The sequence below is a fragment of the Rutilus rutilus genome (genome assembly GCF_951802725.1).
Source record: "Rutilus rutilus genome assembly, chromosome: 10".
NCBI lineage: Eukaryota > Metazoa > Chordata > Actinopteri > Cypriniformes > Leuciscidae > Rutilus > Rutilus rutilus.
In genome coordinates, this window is record NC_140215.1 from 33,194,325 (window position 1) to 33,211,326 (window position 17,002).

The window sequence follows — 17,002 nt, forward strand, 5'->3', positions numbered from 1 at the left end:
AGCTGATGACGGCACGGTTTAATCTTTGGTTGACCAATCAACTGAAAGAGGCGTTTCATTCCCGTCCGCATGGACAGATTGAATATTCAAGCTGTTTATTCATTTTCAACCCCTAAATGAAAAGTCTTAAACCAAAATTCTTGTTGGTTTGAGTTTTTTTGGTAAATAAAAATGCACAGTTTTTTTCTTTTTTACTACTTTCAATATAAAAATGTAAAAAAACATGAACTAATGATTTATGGGTAATAAGCGCACTCTCAACATTGTAACCAACCTAACGGCCCATGTAAGACCACACAGGGACTGAGAGGACAGTACTTTCCATGGGAATAGGTCACTTTAGCCAATCTTTTTGACCTTTTCTCTCACAGCTGTGCAGACCAGAATTAGCACTGGAGAAGCGCTCTTTCTCCTGGATAGGAGGAAGAACACCACAGAGACCACATCCTGCCCTAAGAGAGGTTAATACATGGAGAATACATCACATGGACTTACCAACTGGGAAGTACCACACATGGAAAGAGGTCCGTGCGGTAGGTCCTACCTGAAAAAGGAGGAACTACTACAAACGCAGCGATTGTCTACACAGACAGAGCTCGGCCTATAGGGAAGAAACGGGTTTACCGTTAGGGAAACTGTATCGTGGACAATACATCATATGGGATTACCATCAATGAATCGCTACATATGGAGCACCTATCCCAAGTATACAGGCTGACCTGAAAAGGGCATTAACAATAGCCTCTCGGAGCTTCAAACGATCTGAGATCGAATCTCAGTGTAGCTGGCAGTGTTTATGTTTTTTCCGTTCTTGATGCTTAAATATGCATCTGTTTATTAAAGCCAATCATCTTGTTTAATTATCAATTGTACATTACAACATACATTTGCAACATTCCAGTTGTGCCGCTGCAAAGACGACACTGATGAATCTGATGAAGGAAGACAGTCAGCCGATTGCACCAGAAAATGAAGATGATGAAGCTCGTCTTTAATCTGCTAAATTATTTTTTTTTGTGTGTGTGAATCATTCACGAGAATTCAATTCTGTTTTTCAAAACAGATCGAACAAATCAGAAAAATACTTTCAATACAGTATTACTTTCAATTAAAAAATAAACAATGAAAATGTAAAAGAAAAAGAAAATTAATTAAGTTTGAAAACCCATCGCACATTTCAAGGTATGAATAAAGTGTCGGGACAGTTTATTTATTTAAACAGGGTTGCATCGATAGAGTTTATTCCCTTTGTGATGCAAAATAAGAAACACAATCTTATTCTTGCAACATTTTAAATGTCTATTGTCAAAGAAATTCCAGCTAAATTAAAAAATTAAAACGGTACAAAACGAAAAAAGTTCAAAGCAACAAATTAAGAACAGGCGTTTTTCTTTGCCTCTCTCGCGCTGGATATTTTTTTACTAAGTTTGGTCTCCCTCACTGCGCGCGGCGGGTCTTTCTCGAAATTAAGCATTAATAATACAGCTGATAATACTGTATATGTCGCTGTGTGTCATCCACACAAATCACGAAAGAAAAAACTGTAACAAATAGCTTTTGTTCCTTCATAGATAATGCCTTGCTGAATACACCTTACAATAAAACGAGGTGGGTCGCGAATTAAAGAGCTCTGTATGCTAAATTGAAATTGTGTGTGGAAAACCTTTAAATACAATCAATAAAACTACAATATATAATTTAATAAGATATAGGGCCTACTGTACATAGGCTATGGACTTTTGGAGATTTTGAAATTAATCCTTAAAAGAATGTTGCCTTTGCCTGCTCATCAGGCTGGCTCCGACACTCTCCATATGAAAGACGGAACATTAACACCTCTGTCCTGCACCCCCACGATAAGCAACTATTGCCTTCTCCAAACCCCCCACAGGCTAGTTTGCAAAACAAAACAAAGAGTTCGCCACTCGTCGTGGTGTGCCAAAACACTTAATTATAAACTTCAATATTTCATTCAAAACAATCTCAAAACGCTTTGTGACATTTTGAAAAGCCGTGGATGCATTACTGCCACTGGAACGCAACAGAATACTGGTTCTGATTTTATTGTTTGTCGTTTAAACGTCATAGGCTATATATATATATATATATATATATATATATATATATATTAACAGAACTGCTTTTGAAATTACGATTGGAATTATTATAGGCTACAGAAGTAAAGTCATTGGATAATATTTGTTCCTTAGTGTAAAATGGAAATGCATGGTGATTTTATTTTGTAAATAGGCTATAAGCAAAAAACTATGTTTTAGAACTAGACAAATCTCTCTGCATCAACAATAGACTATAAAATGCATTAATAGGCTAATTTAAAAATATCAGTAGTCCAAGTTAGCTCGGGATTCGAACCCGTGTCATCTAAATGATCGTGACGTAAGTTCAACCACTCGGCCACGACATGGCCTAACGTTCCAGTGTGTGTTCGCTCAAACGCTCTTCATTCAAATGAACGCGCCGCCGCGTTTGTCGAACACTAATTCAACATGCCAGAATAAAACCTGGCTTTAGAACAATGCATAGCGCCACTCGTCGTGGTGTGCCAAAAAATTTACAATAATTTAGTTTAATTTATTTCAGTGTTAATGTTTGAGTTAAAAAAATCCTCTACAAATTAAATTAACACAAAGTCGGCTATAAGAGTCCTTTATAGGCTACGTAAAAAAGCAAAGGGCTTACAGTCTTATTTAGGCTACTTTGCTTTGCTAATTTCAGTATGCTTTACCAACGCTATATGTATTCAATTAAAGTTCCAAGAGGTCTGGTCTCTATATTTCCTTCCCAGCTGACACTAATAATAAATTAAATTATTAATTAAATAATTAAAAGTGCACAGCAAAATTCTATTCTAAAAAAAAAGCCTATAGGCCTACTATAGCCTACTGTTGTAGCCATTAACTAATCTAATTTAGTATCATATTTGTTAAAATATTATAATGTTATTTTTTTCCATCTATGTTGAATATGAAAAGTGAACAGCACGAGTAAGATAGGATGCATTATATCGAGAAATGGATATGGAGTGGGTCAGACATGATTTTGACCACTTCATTAAGTTTTGGTTAGTAGAAAACCTTTCTTTTAAGTGAATTTCGTTTTCTATAAATTGTATCTTAATTTTAATCAATTTTTTATCAACCAATTGCCTGGATTTAAATAAGTAAGAGAAGCAAATATAACAGACACTAATCATGGAGGCGCCCGCGCGGTCACTTGCATTGCACGTCAGTTGGAGCGCATCTCATCCTAACTTAACGAAACTCAGCGTATGCCTCACACAGACATGATAAATACATCAAATACACAAAGCTTGAAATGTCTTCAAACGAAATAATTCAAAACGAAATGAAAAAGGCTACTCTCTGATTATGTCTTTATGTGCATTTCTCTCTAGGTGCGTTCACTACAAATATGGCGATCGTCAACTTCATCTTTGCAGTCGACACTGTCAGAAAACACTAGTTTATTGATAAAAATCAATGCACGCATCACCGGATTTACAAATACACATCTTGCTTTTTGCACGCACACATGTCGAAAAAACGAAATAACATTATTATTATTAATACATCTTTTAGAATATTTGATTAAATGCTGATTGTTGCGCTTGTTCAATTTAATAAAATTAAAACTTTAATTGTGATAATTAAAATAATTGAAAATTAAATATTTAGTGGCCAAGTTTTGCTAATTTATTATATAGGCTATTATATGCCTATTGCCTATATTAAGTAGGTCATATTAAGACAAGGCATAGCCTATATTAGTTATTTTAGCTGTTATGAGAAAAATAAATCTAACGAAATCTAAAATCTAAATCTAATAAATCTAAAAAAAAAAAAAATCTAACGCCAATTCAACATGCCAGAATAAAACCTGATTTTTGAACAATGCGTAACGCCACTCGGCCTGGTGTGCCAAAACACTACATTTTAAACTTCAATGTTTAATTCAAAACAATCTCAAAACGCGTTGTGACATTTTTTTTTAAAGCAGTAGCCTAGCCTATATAGATTAAGGGCATTGAAACCAGGATCTTAACTAAAACGCGTTCCGAGTAATCTCTCAAAAATTATGCCACACTACTCCATGTATTTTTTTTTTAAGGACTGCTTTTGAAATCACTATAAATTACTATGCTAATTGTATCGCTCACGAGAGCTCTTCATTTATCTAATTCCTCAATAGAATAGTAAAAATATTCCGCGTCATTGCTCCTAATATCGCCTCTATTTTTAACTTTTGATTCTATTTTTTCAGTTCTAAAATGTATTCTATCTTTGGTTCTATCCTGTTGTAGCCTAATAGGCCTATTTATATAGCCTGTATGAAAAATATGCCTATTAGGCTTAGGGTTTTTTATTTAACCCACTTACATTTTAAAATGCGGCAATTGCTGCTGTTTTGCACAATGTCCCTTTGCGCCACCTGGCGGTCATTTCGGGAACGACTTTGAAATGCGGCTGGTTTATTTTCGCCGCGGTGATTTCGCCGCGGCAGCTGGCGCGGCGGTAATAGGCATTTTGGTTGTCCACCATCTGTATATCACGAGTACTGGGCCTGACCATTAGCTCACCGAAATCAACTGTCAAAGTGCTGAGGGAAAACTCGCGTCCAGGGTTCGCCAGTCCGGGGAACTCACATGGACAAAAAAGCGCACATTATCACCTGGGGGGGGGGTGGACTTGTTGTCCGTAACTTACCTGTTCGTACCCAATAGCAAATGGGACAAAACTGTCTCAACCTGGAGATTATAAAATCTCTGGAAGGTATTGGGTGTTGCCCAGCCTGCTGCTCTACAGATGTCTGTTAGAGAGGTGCCGTTTGCTAGAGCCCAGGAGGATGCAATATTTCTCGTGAAGTGTGCACACAATCCTAAGGGATACGGCATGCTTTGAGCCTGGTATGCCAAGACAATTGTATCCACAATCCACTGGGCCATCCTCTGTTTTGAGACAACCTTTCCCTTCTGCTGTCCCCCTAAACAGACAAAGAGTTGCTCCGAGCTTCTGAAGCTCTGTGTACGGTTCAAGTAAACATGCAGGGCACATACTGGACACAGCTACAACATGGCTGAGTCTGCCTCATCCCGCATTTATCCACCTGGTACCTCTGAGGAACTTGATTATCTGGTCGTGCTTCCCTAAAGATTAACCATCCATGCACATCATGTGTCTCTATAGCAGCCACATACCCTTTCAAGGTGGAAGGAGACACAGCCGGTCCTCCAACCTCTCCTGCAGGAAGAAAAGCACTGACCCGACTGCACATCTCTCTGGGTATTTCCCTCGGGAAGCACACCAGTTAGCGAAAAAGACTCTTTAGGCCCACCTCGTATAGGGGGGATTTAGCCTGAGTAATGGTCTCTATCACTCTAGTCTTCTGCGTCTCATCCAAGGGCCAGACATGGAGGTTTCAGAGGTATGGGCGCGGATGCCAGATTGTGCCCTGAGAGCCAGGGAAGGGCTGTGGCAAGGAGCATGAGCTCCGAAAACCAAGTCTGGGTGGACTGGTATGGCGTAACAATCAAGACACCCCATCGAAGTGACTGACAGATAGGGAACTTTAAGTTTTTCATTTTGGTTCATTCAAAATAACTGAGTTTACATTGACTTTGGCAGAATGTCTTGGCGAATCTGAGCACACTGAGGCATTGTTGGTATCTCTTCTGAAACATGAGACATTTAAAGTCCCCCTGTAGTCAATAATTGTATCCCTTAAAACTCGTCTTTGATCACAAAAATGACAAATTGAAAAGTTTTTTCTCGCTTGAATGTAACTCTACACCCTTGCCTCATTTAGTATACACGGTTCTATGAATATGCAAATGATTCCCGCCTCCACTCACTCACAGCAGATCAGAGATCCACTCGTTGACGATCACACGTTGATCTGATTGGTTACAAGGTAGTTTGTGACGTCAAAAACACCAGCAATTTCAAACTGTGTTTTTGAGACTGTCTTTGGTTCACTGCAGTTTTAAGGAGAAAATACTCAGCAATGCTGACATATGAATTCGTACACGGTTTGTCTTAAAGCATATTAAAAACACAACATAGACATATAAACAACATTAAAAACTTGATTTTCACCACAGGGGGACTTAAAGGGTTTTTTCCTCATAAGAAACACAGAAACTGCTATGAATAACAACCAGGACCAGAATAAAAGTAATGCGAGGACGCAGTTGGACCTGGTGGAGAACATGAGCTGTTCCTCATAATGTTCTGGGCCTTTCTTCTGGTCCGCTGTTCATAGAATGAGACTAGACTTGATTGGACTTCCTCTCAGTGCCACACAGTGATTGCAGAACAGAGGTTTACAATGGTTTGAAGGAGATGTAATCCAGCAGACAATGTAGAAACACAGAACACTCACAATAAAAGTGCTGTAGAAATAAAAGAATCATCTTGTATTGTAAAATTCTCATAATTGTAGAAATGAATGAGGAATACAGTAATTCTGATTGTTTTGTGATTATTTTTGTCCTCAGACAATCCACACCTGAAAGAAGATCTTCCACCCATCTCATCTCAGATGAAAAGGTCAGATATGATCATTCCAGAATTTAAAGGAATAGCGTTTACTCACTCTCCTGTATAATTTTGTTTCTTCCGTGGGACATAAAAAGAGACGTTTTGCAGATCTGCCATGTTGCTCTTTTCCGGGCTACTCAAAAAAAGCACCATAAAGGTTTCCCCTGCTTCTATGGTGCTTCTTGTCCTTTTGCCCTTGGTCACTGGTTTACTATTTTATTGTGTGGAATAGTGCAGCATGACCATCCTCAAAATATACTGGTTTGAAATCTCATTTTTGAGTGAACTATTCCTTTAATTGCACGTCTGATACGGCTCATGTTAATCTGAACTCTACTGTCACCTCACTGCACTGAATATTACACAGAGCAACCCTCAGATCAAACAGCGCGGTCCTTGAGACAAAAGAGACAGTTCCCTCATAGAGAATTCATTCTCCACTGAGAGAGAGAGGAACCCAGGGAGGTAGAGAGAGAAGGAGTGAATCAAAAGGCTGGAAAAGCGTGGTAGAGAGTAAACGCTGACTTCTCCCTGAGGTGATTTGTCTTTTCGCTGCTCTCTCTACAGATGTTGGAGCCCCTTTTTTCCAGTAAAGACCTGAGGTTCTTTGCTAGGACTTTGATATCCTACTCGAATTCAATATGTGAAATAGTAGAGCCACTCTGTGACTTGGAGCACATCGCCGAGCTTTGAAGTCTGATCCAATTTTTGCTGCTCGCCATTTGATGTTGAAAGGATGAGATGAAGAAAACGTACAGTTTTTGCCAGTAACTCTGCTGAGCATATGTAAGATTAAAACAGCCCGCTCCTTTGGAGGGTGTACTTAGAAATGTTAAGCAGATTAATTCTTTCCTATAGCTCTTTTATTCAAAGATAAAATTAAATGTGTGTGGAAGTCTGCGAGGACGGCCTCCGTTATTTCCTGCATTACAATGAGCGTGACAAGAGAGAGAGAGAGAGAGAGAGAGAGCACTCGGGTACCAGTGCATTAGCACTTACTGTTGCAAAAACATTGTGTGTTAATGGATGCTCAAAACCAGCCTGCTCTTATTAAATCACTTCAATTCATTCACACAAAAGACTGCTGCTGTTTTATTCATTATGATGCGCTTGTTTGTATTTGTGCGCTTTGTTTCTTGATGTGTTTTCTGTTGACGTGGGTGTGTGTTTGTGTGTGCGTTTTCTTTTCAGGTTGTGTCTGTCAGCTCCCGTGACGCGTCTGTGCTGAAGACAGACAAACTGAGTGACAGCAGAGAGAGAGACGGGCTGCAGGGGCGAGGTGAGTCCACACACACACACACACACATTCACATGTGTGTGTCTGCAACATTCCCATAGTCACAAATGCGCGCACATTTACACTGACCAAAAAAACACAGATATACAAATTATTCCACATTTATTCACCCTCATGTTGTTCTAAACCGACTTTATTCCTTACAAAAAGAAAGAAATTTTGAAAAACCTCCAAGCTGCCTTTTTTTTTTTTTTTTTTATAAAATGAAAGCATGACCAATCGTCACACGCGAGATAATTACTGAAATCAAAGTTTGAGTACTGAGGAGAATCCCTTGTGAAAAAGTACACTCTAGCATTCTTTTAACAAGAGTACTCAAGTAATATACTTATATATTTTCTGACTTGGTTGCTTGATGTTATTTGCAATTAAATGAAAATAGTTTAAATTTGTATTAAACACAATTAGCTGAACTTTAGAGTGCTTTTTGGAAACACTAGAGTAGGACTTCAGTTAATATACTTTTAAGAAGTACACTACAAGTGCACATTTAATACAATTGAACATCTTTTTCGGTGTGGATGAAAGAGATCTGAGAGCTACAGCAAAGAAGATTTTTAGTGAATAACGGCTTAAATTTCAGTTCATCACACAAATCTATTATATAGATCACGAGTCAAATGGACTACTTTATGGTGCTTTTTGAAGCTTGACCGGAATGAGCAGCACAAATGTTCTGCTGAGAGGTGTGTGTCTTTGTAAAGAATTTTTTTTTTTTTTTTTTTTTTGGTAACAAAACACACCAATCACATCAAAGACTCACACACACCAGTGACTCTATTAAACACTCCCAGTTACAGTGACACAGAGACCAAAACACACATATTTGCTGAACATATGTTTGCTTTGTGTTTCGCCCTGGGCTGTGAATTTCATTAATGAGAGCTGCCTGGGAGGTGTGTGTGTGTGTGTGTGTCCTGGTAAACCTTACGTTATGAGGACAAAATGTCCCCACTAAAATGGCAATATCTGAAATCCTTGTCCTTGTGGGGACATTTTTTGATTTTTTGGCTTTATAAATCAGACTAAGTGATGGTTTTCAAAAATGTAAAAATGCAGAAAGCTTTGTGTGATGGGTAGGGTTAGTGTGAGGAGAGAGAATATATACAGTTTGTACAGTATAAAAATTAGGTCTATGGAAAGTCCCCATAAAACATGGAAACCTGATGTGTGTGCGTGCGTGCCAGCGTGCGTGTGTATGTGTGTGTGTTTGTGTATACACAGAGAGAGGGAAGGTGTGTCAATCAGGGGCGGCGCTGCTGGGATCAGTTGCCGGGGTCCATCATTAGAGTGATTACTGAGGAAGGTGTGTGCGGGGGTGGGATTGAGATTAGCTGTGTGTCCGCGGATTACCGGATTAAGACAGATAATGTAACACACACTCCGCACTGCAGTGGCTTCGGATTACTGTCAGATCACCACAGCATGCCTGGGTTAGACAGCCACGCTAACTCTGTGAGACTGAGAACAGGTGACCCCACTCATCCTGTCTGTCTGAACACACACACACACACACTGGAGATGACATTCTCATCATATTCTCACACAGACTCACAAACACACTTCTGATTGTATGTGACTCAATCATTCATTTTAATGATTATTATTAATACGGTTTTGCATAAATGATTGGTTTTCTGGAGGTATGTTGTATCTGGCAGCAAAACTAAAAGGGTTTCAAACAAGGGAATTCAATATTAAACTTGAACTACTTGAAAAGTCTTGAAAAGTAATGGAATGAAAATCAAAGATAAAGAGCGGTTTTCCAGGATTTATTTGACTACAAAACAGAAGACAGGAAAAATGCCATGTACTTCTTGAAGTTCGGTTGAATGATAGATAAGCAATAAGTTTGATTGAATTATTAAAATAAACCAGTTTACAAACCAATGCTAAAATGAATCCAAAAGTTACATGAGAGCGTGAAGAGTGTTGGATTATTGTTTCAGCCAAAAATTTAGATTCAAAAGGAGCCTGCTAATTTGATGAATTAAGCAATAATATTCACCTTATTTTGCAATGCGACTTCTGATTAATTAGATGCTCTAGATAAATAACTAGAAGATAAACAAAGTGCCAAAAATGATATAACTATTTGCGCAGTTTGTTTATAATTATGACAATACATTAATATGACATGATGTCTTAAACGCATATTGTCTTAAAGCATATTAAAAACACCACATAGACTTATAAACAACATTACAAGCTGGATTTTCACCACAGGGGACTCGTTTTGTTTTGATATTGAGGATATAAAATAGCTAGGGACTCACTGCGCCTTAAAATTTGAAATTGAGAATATGAAACCTGTGAAGTTTTGTTCAATTTATAACAGCCGTTTAGTGACGAGACGAGAGTGAACTGCGTCTGAAGCACATGTGCACCTATCCCCATCCTGATTGGTGCAACGTCACCCCGTTGATACCCCGAGATACAGGTTCAAAATATTGACGATTCCTCTTATCGTGACTCAAATCAGGTCTGTCGAGATAAATCTAAAGGACGCATACTTTCATATTTCCATCAAATCTTTCCGCCAATCGGGATTGGATTAGCTCCACATGTGCTTCAGACGCAGCGCCTCGTTCCCTTCTCAGGGATCCAACTATTTATATTTAGTATAAATGTATCTTTTCAAGTGTGATGATGTCACCCTAACTGAAATTGTTCATTCATTCAAAAAACCCACAATGACATCATTCTAAATAATATTATTGGATAGAGGCACAGAATAGGGGTTCACCCTAATTCACAAGTATCCACACACTTGGAGATTTCCAGCCTCGCCACTGCTAGTGCTACAGTAGTTTTCACTAGCGTTAATTTAGTTGATGACCAACACTGTCCAGCTCTAGTCACTCACTGTATTCACATTCATGTGGTGCTGGAGGATAAAGATCTCTCAGCATGACTCTTTCTCGCTGTTTAAAGCAGTTTAAGTCAAATTACCTCACCTTGAGTATGCAAAAAACAGAACTGCTGACTGGACTGCCCTGAGATACAGCACACACACACACACACAGACTAGTTTTAGATCACAGTTTGATGCCTTCATCAGAGGAGCTGTTGGCTAAGCTAAAGACTTGATTCTGTCTGTGAGGAGAACACGTGTAAGTGTGTGTGGATGCTGTGTGGATGTGTGTGTTGTGGAAGAGTAAGCAGGGCAGACTTTGATCGGAGGAGATCAGAGTGTGTGTGTGTGTGTGTGTCAGGGGAGACGGCAGTGCCAGATGTCTGGAGTTCTGCTCACTTCCTGCCTCTCATCCTGCTGCTGTCACCCTAGAGACACACACACACACACACACACACACACACACATTATCCCTGTCTAACCCCTCCTTATCAAATGTTCGGGAGGTCATGGCCAGTGTGTTACTCTGAGACCCAAACACTCTTCTGCCATCTTTATTGGGCGTTAAGTGCTGCTGAGTCTCTGATCTGATCCCGGCTGTGTCAGAATGTGGTGTGTGCTTCTGACTGGACAGAAAATCATCACCTTTTCACATGCTCTATGATTTTAACTCTAGATTCAGTACACACACTAGAGCCTGCTGGATTATTCACATCTTAAATGGTTACTTAAGCCAAAAAAATGATTTCTGTCATTTATTCACCCTCATGTCATTCCAAACCCGTAAGACTTTCGTTTTATATGGAAGATTTGGAAACACTTTACAATAAAGTTCCATTAGTTAACATTAGTTAATGTATTAACTAACGTTAACTAATAATGAGCAATATATTTGTTATAGTGTTTATCTTTGTTAAAATTTGTTTATAAAAATTAACTTTGTTAGTTAATGTCAGTGAAACAATATTAACTTTTGATTTTAAGTTAAAATTAACAATAACTATGATATATAAATACTTTGGATGTATTTTTCACTGTTAGTTAATGATAACTAATGCAGTCAACAAATATAATGAATGAAAACTGAGAGATTTTTTTGACACTTACAAAAAGTTCATGAAGAAATCATAAAAATGATCCGTACACAATCATCATAAATGCGAGAACAAGCCACATTGATCAAACGTGACTGTGTGATTCCCAAGAACAAGCATCATTGGTTTTTGCTTGTCAAACAGTTTTCAGTATTTCATGTGCTCTATGTATGCGTGTTGATCAATGTTTAACGTGGATAAAAGCATAGATTAAATCTGTTCTCTATGTCTCTATGTTAGACTTCATTAAACCGCTCGATTCATATGGTTTTACTTTTTCAGTGTCTTTTTGAACTTTTGAAGTCTCATTGTTTTGGTGGAATAGACTTCCAGTGGAGGGACAGAAGTCTCTCAGGTTTCATTAAAATATCTTGATTCGTGTTTCAAAGGTGAACAAATGTTAAATGGATTTGAAACAATATGAAGGTGAGTGAATGATGACAGAATTTCCATTTTTAGCAGATCTAACCCCTTAATGTTTATGGACAGCATTGTTTCCACTGCCACAGACAATAATTTTGATTCATCCCTTAGTTTATAAAAAAAGGACTGCAGATTTGTTTAGTACCTTAAACACTAAAATGCATTACATTAGCCAAATATCACAAATCATAACCTTTTTTTTTTTTTTTAAGAGATAGACTGACAAATTTATTTTTATTATAAAAAAAATACCTTTTTGTCAAAACTACTGTATAAACACAAATTCATCATTTTACGTCATATGATAGCCATGGGTGCCACTTTGTTTGTTTTAGACATGTTGATTGTGACGTCACAAAAAATATATGTTTTATTGTTTTGTCTATGTGATGTATTGGTCCAGAAATCTGTAGTAGATTATTCGTTAATTTCAGAATCAAAACAGAAATAACAACAGTTAGAAATGTGCAAACATATAGGTTATTACAGCAAGTAGCATCCAGTTACCATTTCGAAAATTGGATTTTGATTTGGACGGCCACAGACATGTTGATTGTGATGTCACAAAAAAAAAAGATGTTTTACTGTGTTTACAATAAACACAAAGTTTACACAAAGTTTTGTGTAAATATTCCTGAATTTCTGGCAGAATAAATAGTAAGTCCAGAGGGTGTTAAAAATGGCAGCTTCTGGCTCATTCATGACATTTGCAGTTCATTTCATTTAGAAGTGATCGTGCCTATGCCTTTCTCCCTGCTACAAGCGCTCTCTCCCTCTACTGTGAGAGAAAGAGTGTAGGGCTCGGAAATAACAGGCATTCGGAAAGAACAGGGTGAGTGCACTACATTATGGGATGGAGTATTCTGTACTATGTACTCAGTTGCACACTGCATCACGTTGCATCTCGTCCTTCCCTGGTATCCTCAAGCAGAAAGCAAGCGATAATATCTGGGTGTACTTTTTTTTTGCGGATAACAAGGTTGCTAAACGATTAGTGTCATACTCGTGTGTGCAATGATTAAGTGCCATAGTTTTGCATTTCAAACTTTTTGTTGCTGCAAAAAAAGTGTGATTGTACTGAATCCACTTTTGTAGTTTACTTCAACTCCCTTTTTAAAGAAAAACTGTCCATGCAGATTACATAAGCAAAACCAGTCACAAGTAGCACAGGTATATTTGTGGCAATAGCCAACAATACATTGTATGGGTCAATATTATTGATTAAGTAAAGATCATGTTCCATGAAGATATTTTGTAAATTTCCTACCGTAAATATATAAAATATTTATTTTTGTGAGTGAATGCAGCACAATCGCGAATCATAAATGGACAACTTTAAAGGCGATTTTCCCAATGTTTAAATTTTTTTGGCAACCTCAGATTCCAGATTTACAAATAGTTGTATTTCCGCCAAATATTGTCATATCCTAACAAACCATACATCAATTGAAAGCTTATTTATTCAGCTTACATGTGATTTGTAAATTTCAAATGCAAAAAATGTACCCATGTGACTGGTTTTGTGGTCCAGGGTCACATAATATTAATAAAATAAAAAGCCATTTAAGTGTACTTAAAGAAGGTTCACTTTCATGATTGTTTTTGTAATAATTTCAAATTAAAAGTATTAGATTAAGGTACAGGTTACACTTTATTTTGATGGTCCACTTTAGACATTCTACTAACTATAAGTAACTTTGCATCTGCATGTCAGCTAGCAGTCATTGGAGTATTACTGTACAGTCTGATTAATATCTGCTAACACTTTATAGTGATGGTCCCCAACAGACATTCTACTGACTATAAGTAACTTTTCAACTGCATGCCAACTTATTATACTAACCCGAACCCTAACCTAACAGTCTACTGACAGTCTACTACAGTGTATTAATATTCTAATGACTGCTAGTTGACATGTACTGTAGTTGCAAAGTTACTTATAGTTAGTAGAATATCTAAAGTGGACCATCAAAATAAAGTGTAACCAAAGTACATTTTAAATCATTGTTTTAATATTCTTTTGTAATGCTTAAAAAGGACACTTATTTTGGTGTGTTGACTAACGTACAAAAGCCAGCCTGCTCATTGTAAAATGTGCATCTATCTGCATTTTTGCCAACAAATTATGAATAAAAGAGCAGATTATCAATTAATAAAGACTTATTTTTGTGCAGTTCCTTGCACAGTTCCTTGTTTTGACCTCATAACACTTCTACTATAGTGCATGATTTGTAAACTAATACATTTTGATGTTTGAATCACCAGCTTTATATGTATGGCTTCTCTTACACAGTAAAGTTGCTCGGTAGCTCACGTGGTACAGCACTGCACTTGCGATGTGAAACACGAGTCACGATGAAAGAGCTCAAAGACTTATAGAAGCAAGACAAAATGGCATAGTTGCTTCAGAAAATGCATTTTTATTTCATGTTTGCTTTTGTTAACACTATCGGTCAGATACGTGGTACACTATTTTCAAACATAATACATTAACCTTTTAGTGCCACTCACCAGACATTTCATTTCCGAACCGCCCCGATACGTACAACAACCAACGTAATCAAACATTGCTAGATTCAGATTCACACTCATATGTTTCGGATAAAACTGAACTTGACATACAAGTTTCAATAGAAATGTTATTAAAGTATATATTCGTTTACCGTAAATGCTTGTCAGTACATTCAGAAGTAAATTTTAAACATATTTCAAAGACAGTTGAAGTCATTTTGAAATTACATAAAATGATGTACTTAAGTCTTACTTAACTGGGTCGAAAAAGCACTTTTGGTTTAGCTAACTGCATTAAATATAAACGTAAACTAAACTAAATTTGCATTTAATTGCAAATAACATGCAATTAAAGATGCTCTAAGCGATGTTGGGTGACGTCACTTCTTGTTGACGTTAAAAGTATAGTCAAACAAAACGGAGGCTAGCTCGACCCCCCCTCCTCCTCATCCCGTCTCCTCCCCCTCCCTTCCGTGCTTTCTGAAACAGTCATGAACCATTTAGAAAAACCAAACTGGATTTACCCACCTGTCCAGCAAAAACAGAGCCACCTGAATTTCGGATTGGACGCCTTTCTGCCGGCGGAGTTCTCCCCACCTTTTGAACGCTTTTCCGATGTAAATTCGGGACTTCGCGCGTTACTTTTCCCTCTTCTTTGTTATTTGTTCATCGGAAATCGTCTATGGGCGTGTGTCGGCCATATCAAAATTCTCAAGAATAGAAATTTTTAACGTTAATCGTTGTCATTGTCTATGACATCTCTCCTCTAGCTAACTTCCCTCTTCATGCTTCTCTCTCCTCCACTCCCCACACCATTCAAATCATTCTTGTCGGTTATTGGCTGGAACACTGTTTGTTATGTTTCGTGGTCCAGGCTGGGCCAGTTTGTTTTTCTTGCTGTTTGTGGAGCCTGGGCTGTCTACAGATATCACGTTTTTTTTTTACAGTGTGTTCAGGGGACAGGCAGCTAGCGGATAGTGAGGAGATGTGTGCTGTATGTGACAAAAAATGTTTTGGCCTAAAAAACGTGTGACATCGCTTATAGCACCTTTAAGTGTCTGAAATCATTACATTCAGATCACACTTAATTATATTATTTTAAAGTATATATTATTTCCGTGATAAGTACTTTTTTAAAGGTATGCTAAAGTATACTTCTCATACTTGTTTTATGTTTGTTTCTTTTAAAGAACTAGTTGAAATTGTTTTCTGTCCTAATCGACAGCAAGTGAAGAATAGACAGTTAGTTTGGAAATAACCGGGAAATTCCTTCAAAGTAGAGATCGAAAGTTAAGGTCTCTCTCTCTTTCAGCCCCTCTGCATAATACTTTACCTTTCTTGTTTTCTCACTACTGACATGTATGTTTACCAAAAGCATAATCTTTATAAAGCGGGTTAACATAAGGAGCTCAGCTTTCATATACCATGAAGTCTGATCCTTTTTAGAAGAGGGAGCAACAGAAGAGAACTATCTTGCACTTATGAAGTATGGACATATAAAGACAATGATGTGTTATTCCACATACATAAGTGTCCTTGAAAGGCATGAAGAAAATTCTAGAAAGAAACACTTTATGCTGCCTTCTCCAATTTATTTGCGTGTGGATGGCAGGCCTGCACATTGGCCTGAAGGGTTCTGGGGAGTGGGAGTGTTAGAATAGTCTGATCTGGGCTTTACTCAGTGTGTTGGCTGTGAAACACACCTCTGAACATGTCATTTGAATGCATCATCGAGTACAAGATCAAAAGTTTTACAGGATTAGCACAAATGAGTAACAAAACAAATTACTGTGTGCACACTAACAGATAGTGTCAACCCTAGTTAGTGTGCCTTCACTCACTTTGGTGGATTAAGTTCAGGAAGTGCACATTTCCTTTAGGTAGTTTGTCTCCAAATAAATGTAATCTTGGTTTGGGCTGAAGCCAAAATCTTCTCTTTGATTTGTTCTGAAACTGTTACATAAGTAACTCTGATCTAGACGAAACCATGCCATCATATCAAAATAATGAGATTTTATGGTAGAACTTGCTAACATTATTAATGAATCATAGGCCATTAAATATATATTATTTGCATATATGTATATTATTTGCATATACAGTGGGTACGGAAAGTATTCAGAACCCCTTAAATTTTTCACTCTTTGTTATATTGCAGCCATTTGCTAAAATCATTTAAGTTCTTTTTTTTCCTCATTATTGTACACACAGCACCCCATATTGACAGAAAAACACAGAATTGTTGACATTTTTGCACATTTATTAA

General features: G+C 37.5%; 1 protein-coding gene across 1 annotated transcript in view; it reads left to right on the forward strand.

Moving 5' to 3' along the window:
* The window catches only part of LOC311299055 (myosin-IIIb-like), a 121,148-nt gene that overhangs the window by 65,777 nt on the left and 38,369 nt on the right, over positions 1-17,002 (forward strand). Inside the window, exons 24-25 of the mRNA XM_084422446.1 lie at positions 6,515-6,566; positions 7,749-7,836. Coding sequence (XP_084278572.1) covers positions 6,515-6,566; positions 7,749-7,836 — 140 coding nt within the window. The remainder of the gene's footprint in view (positions 1-6,514; positions 6,567-7,748; positions 7,837-17,002) is intronic.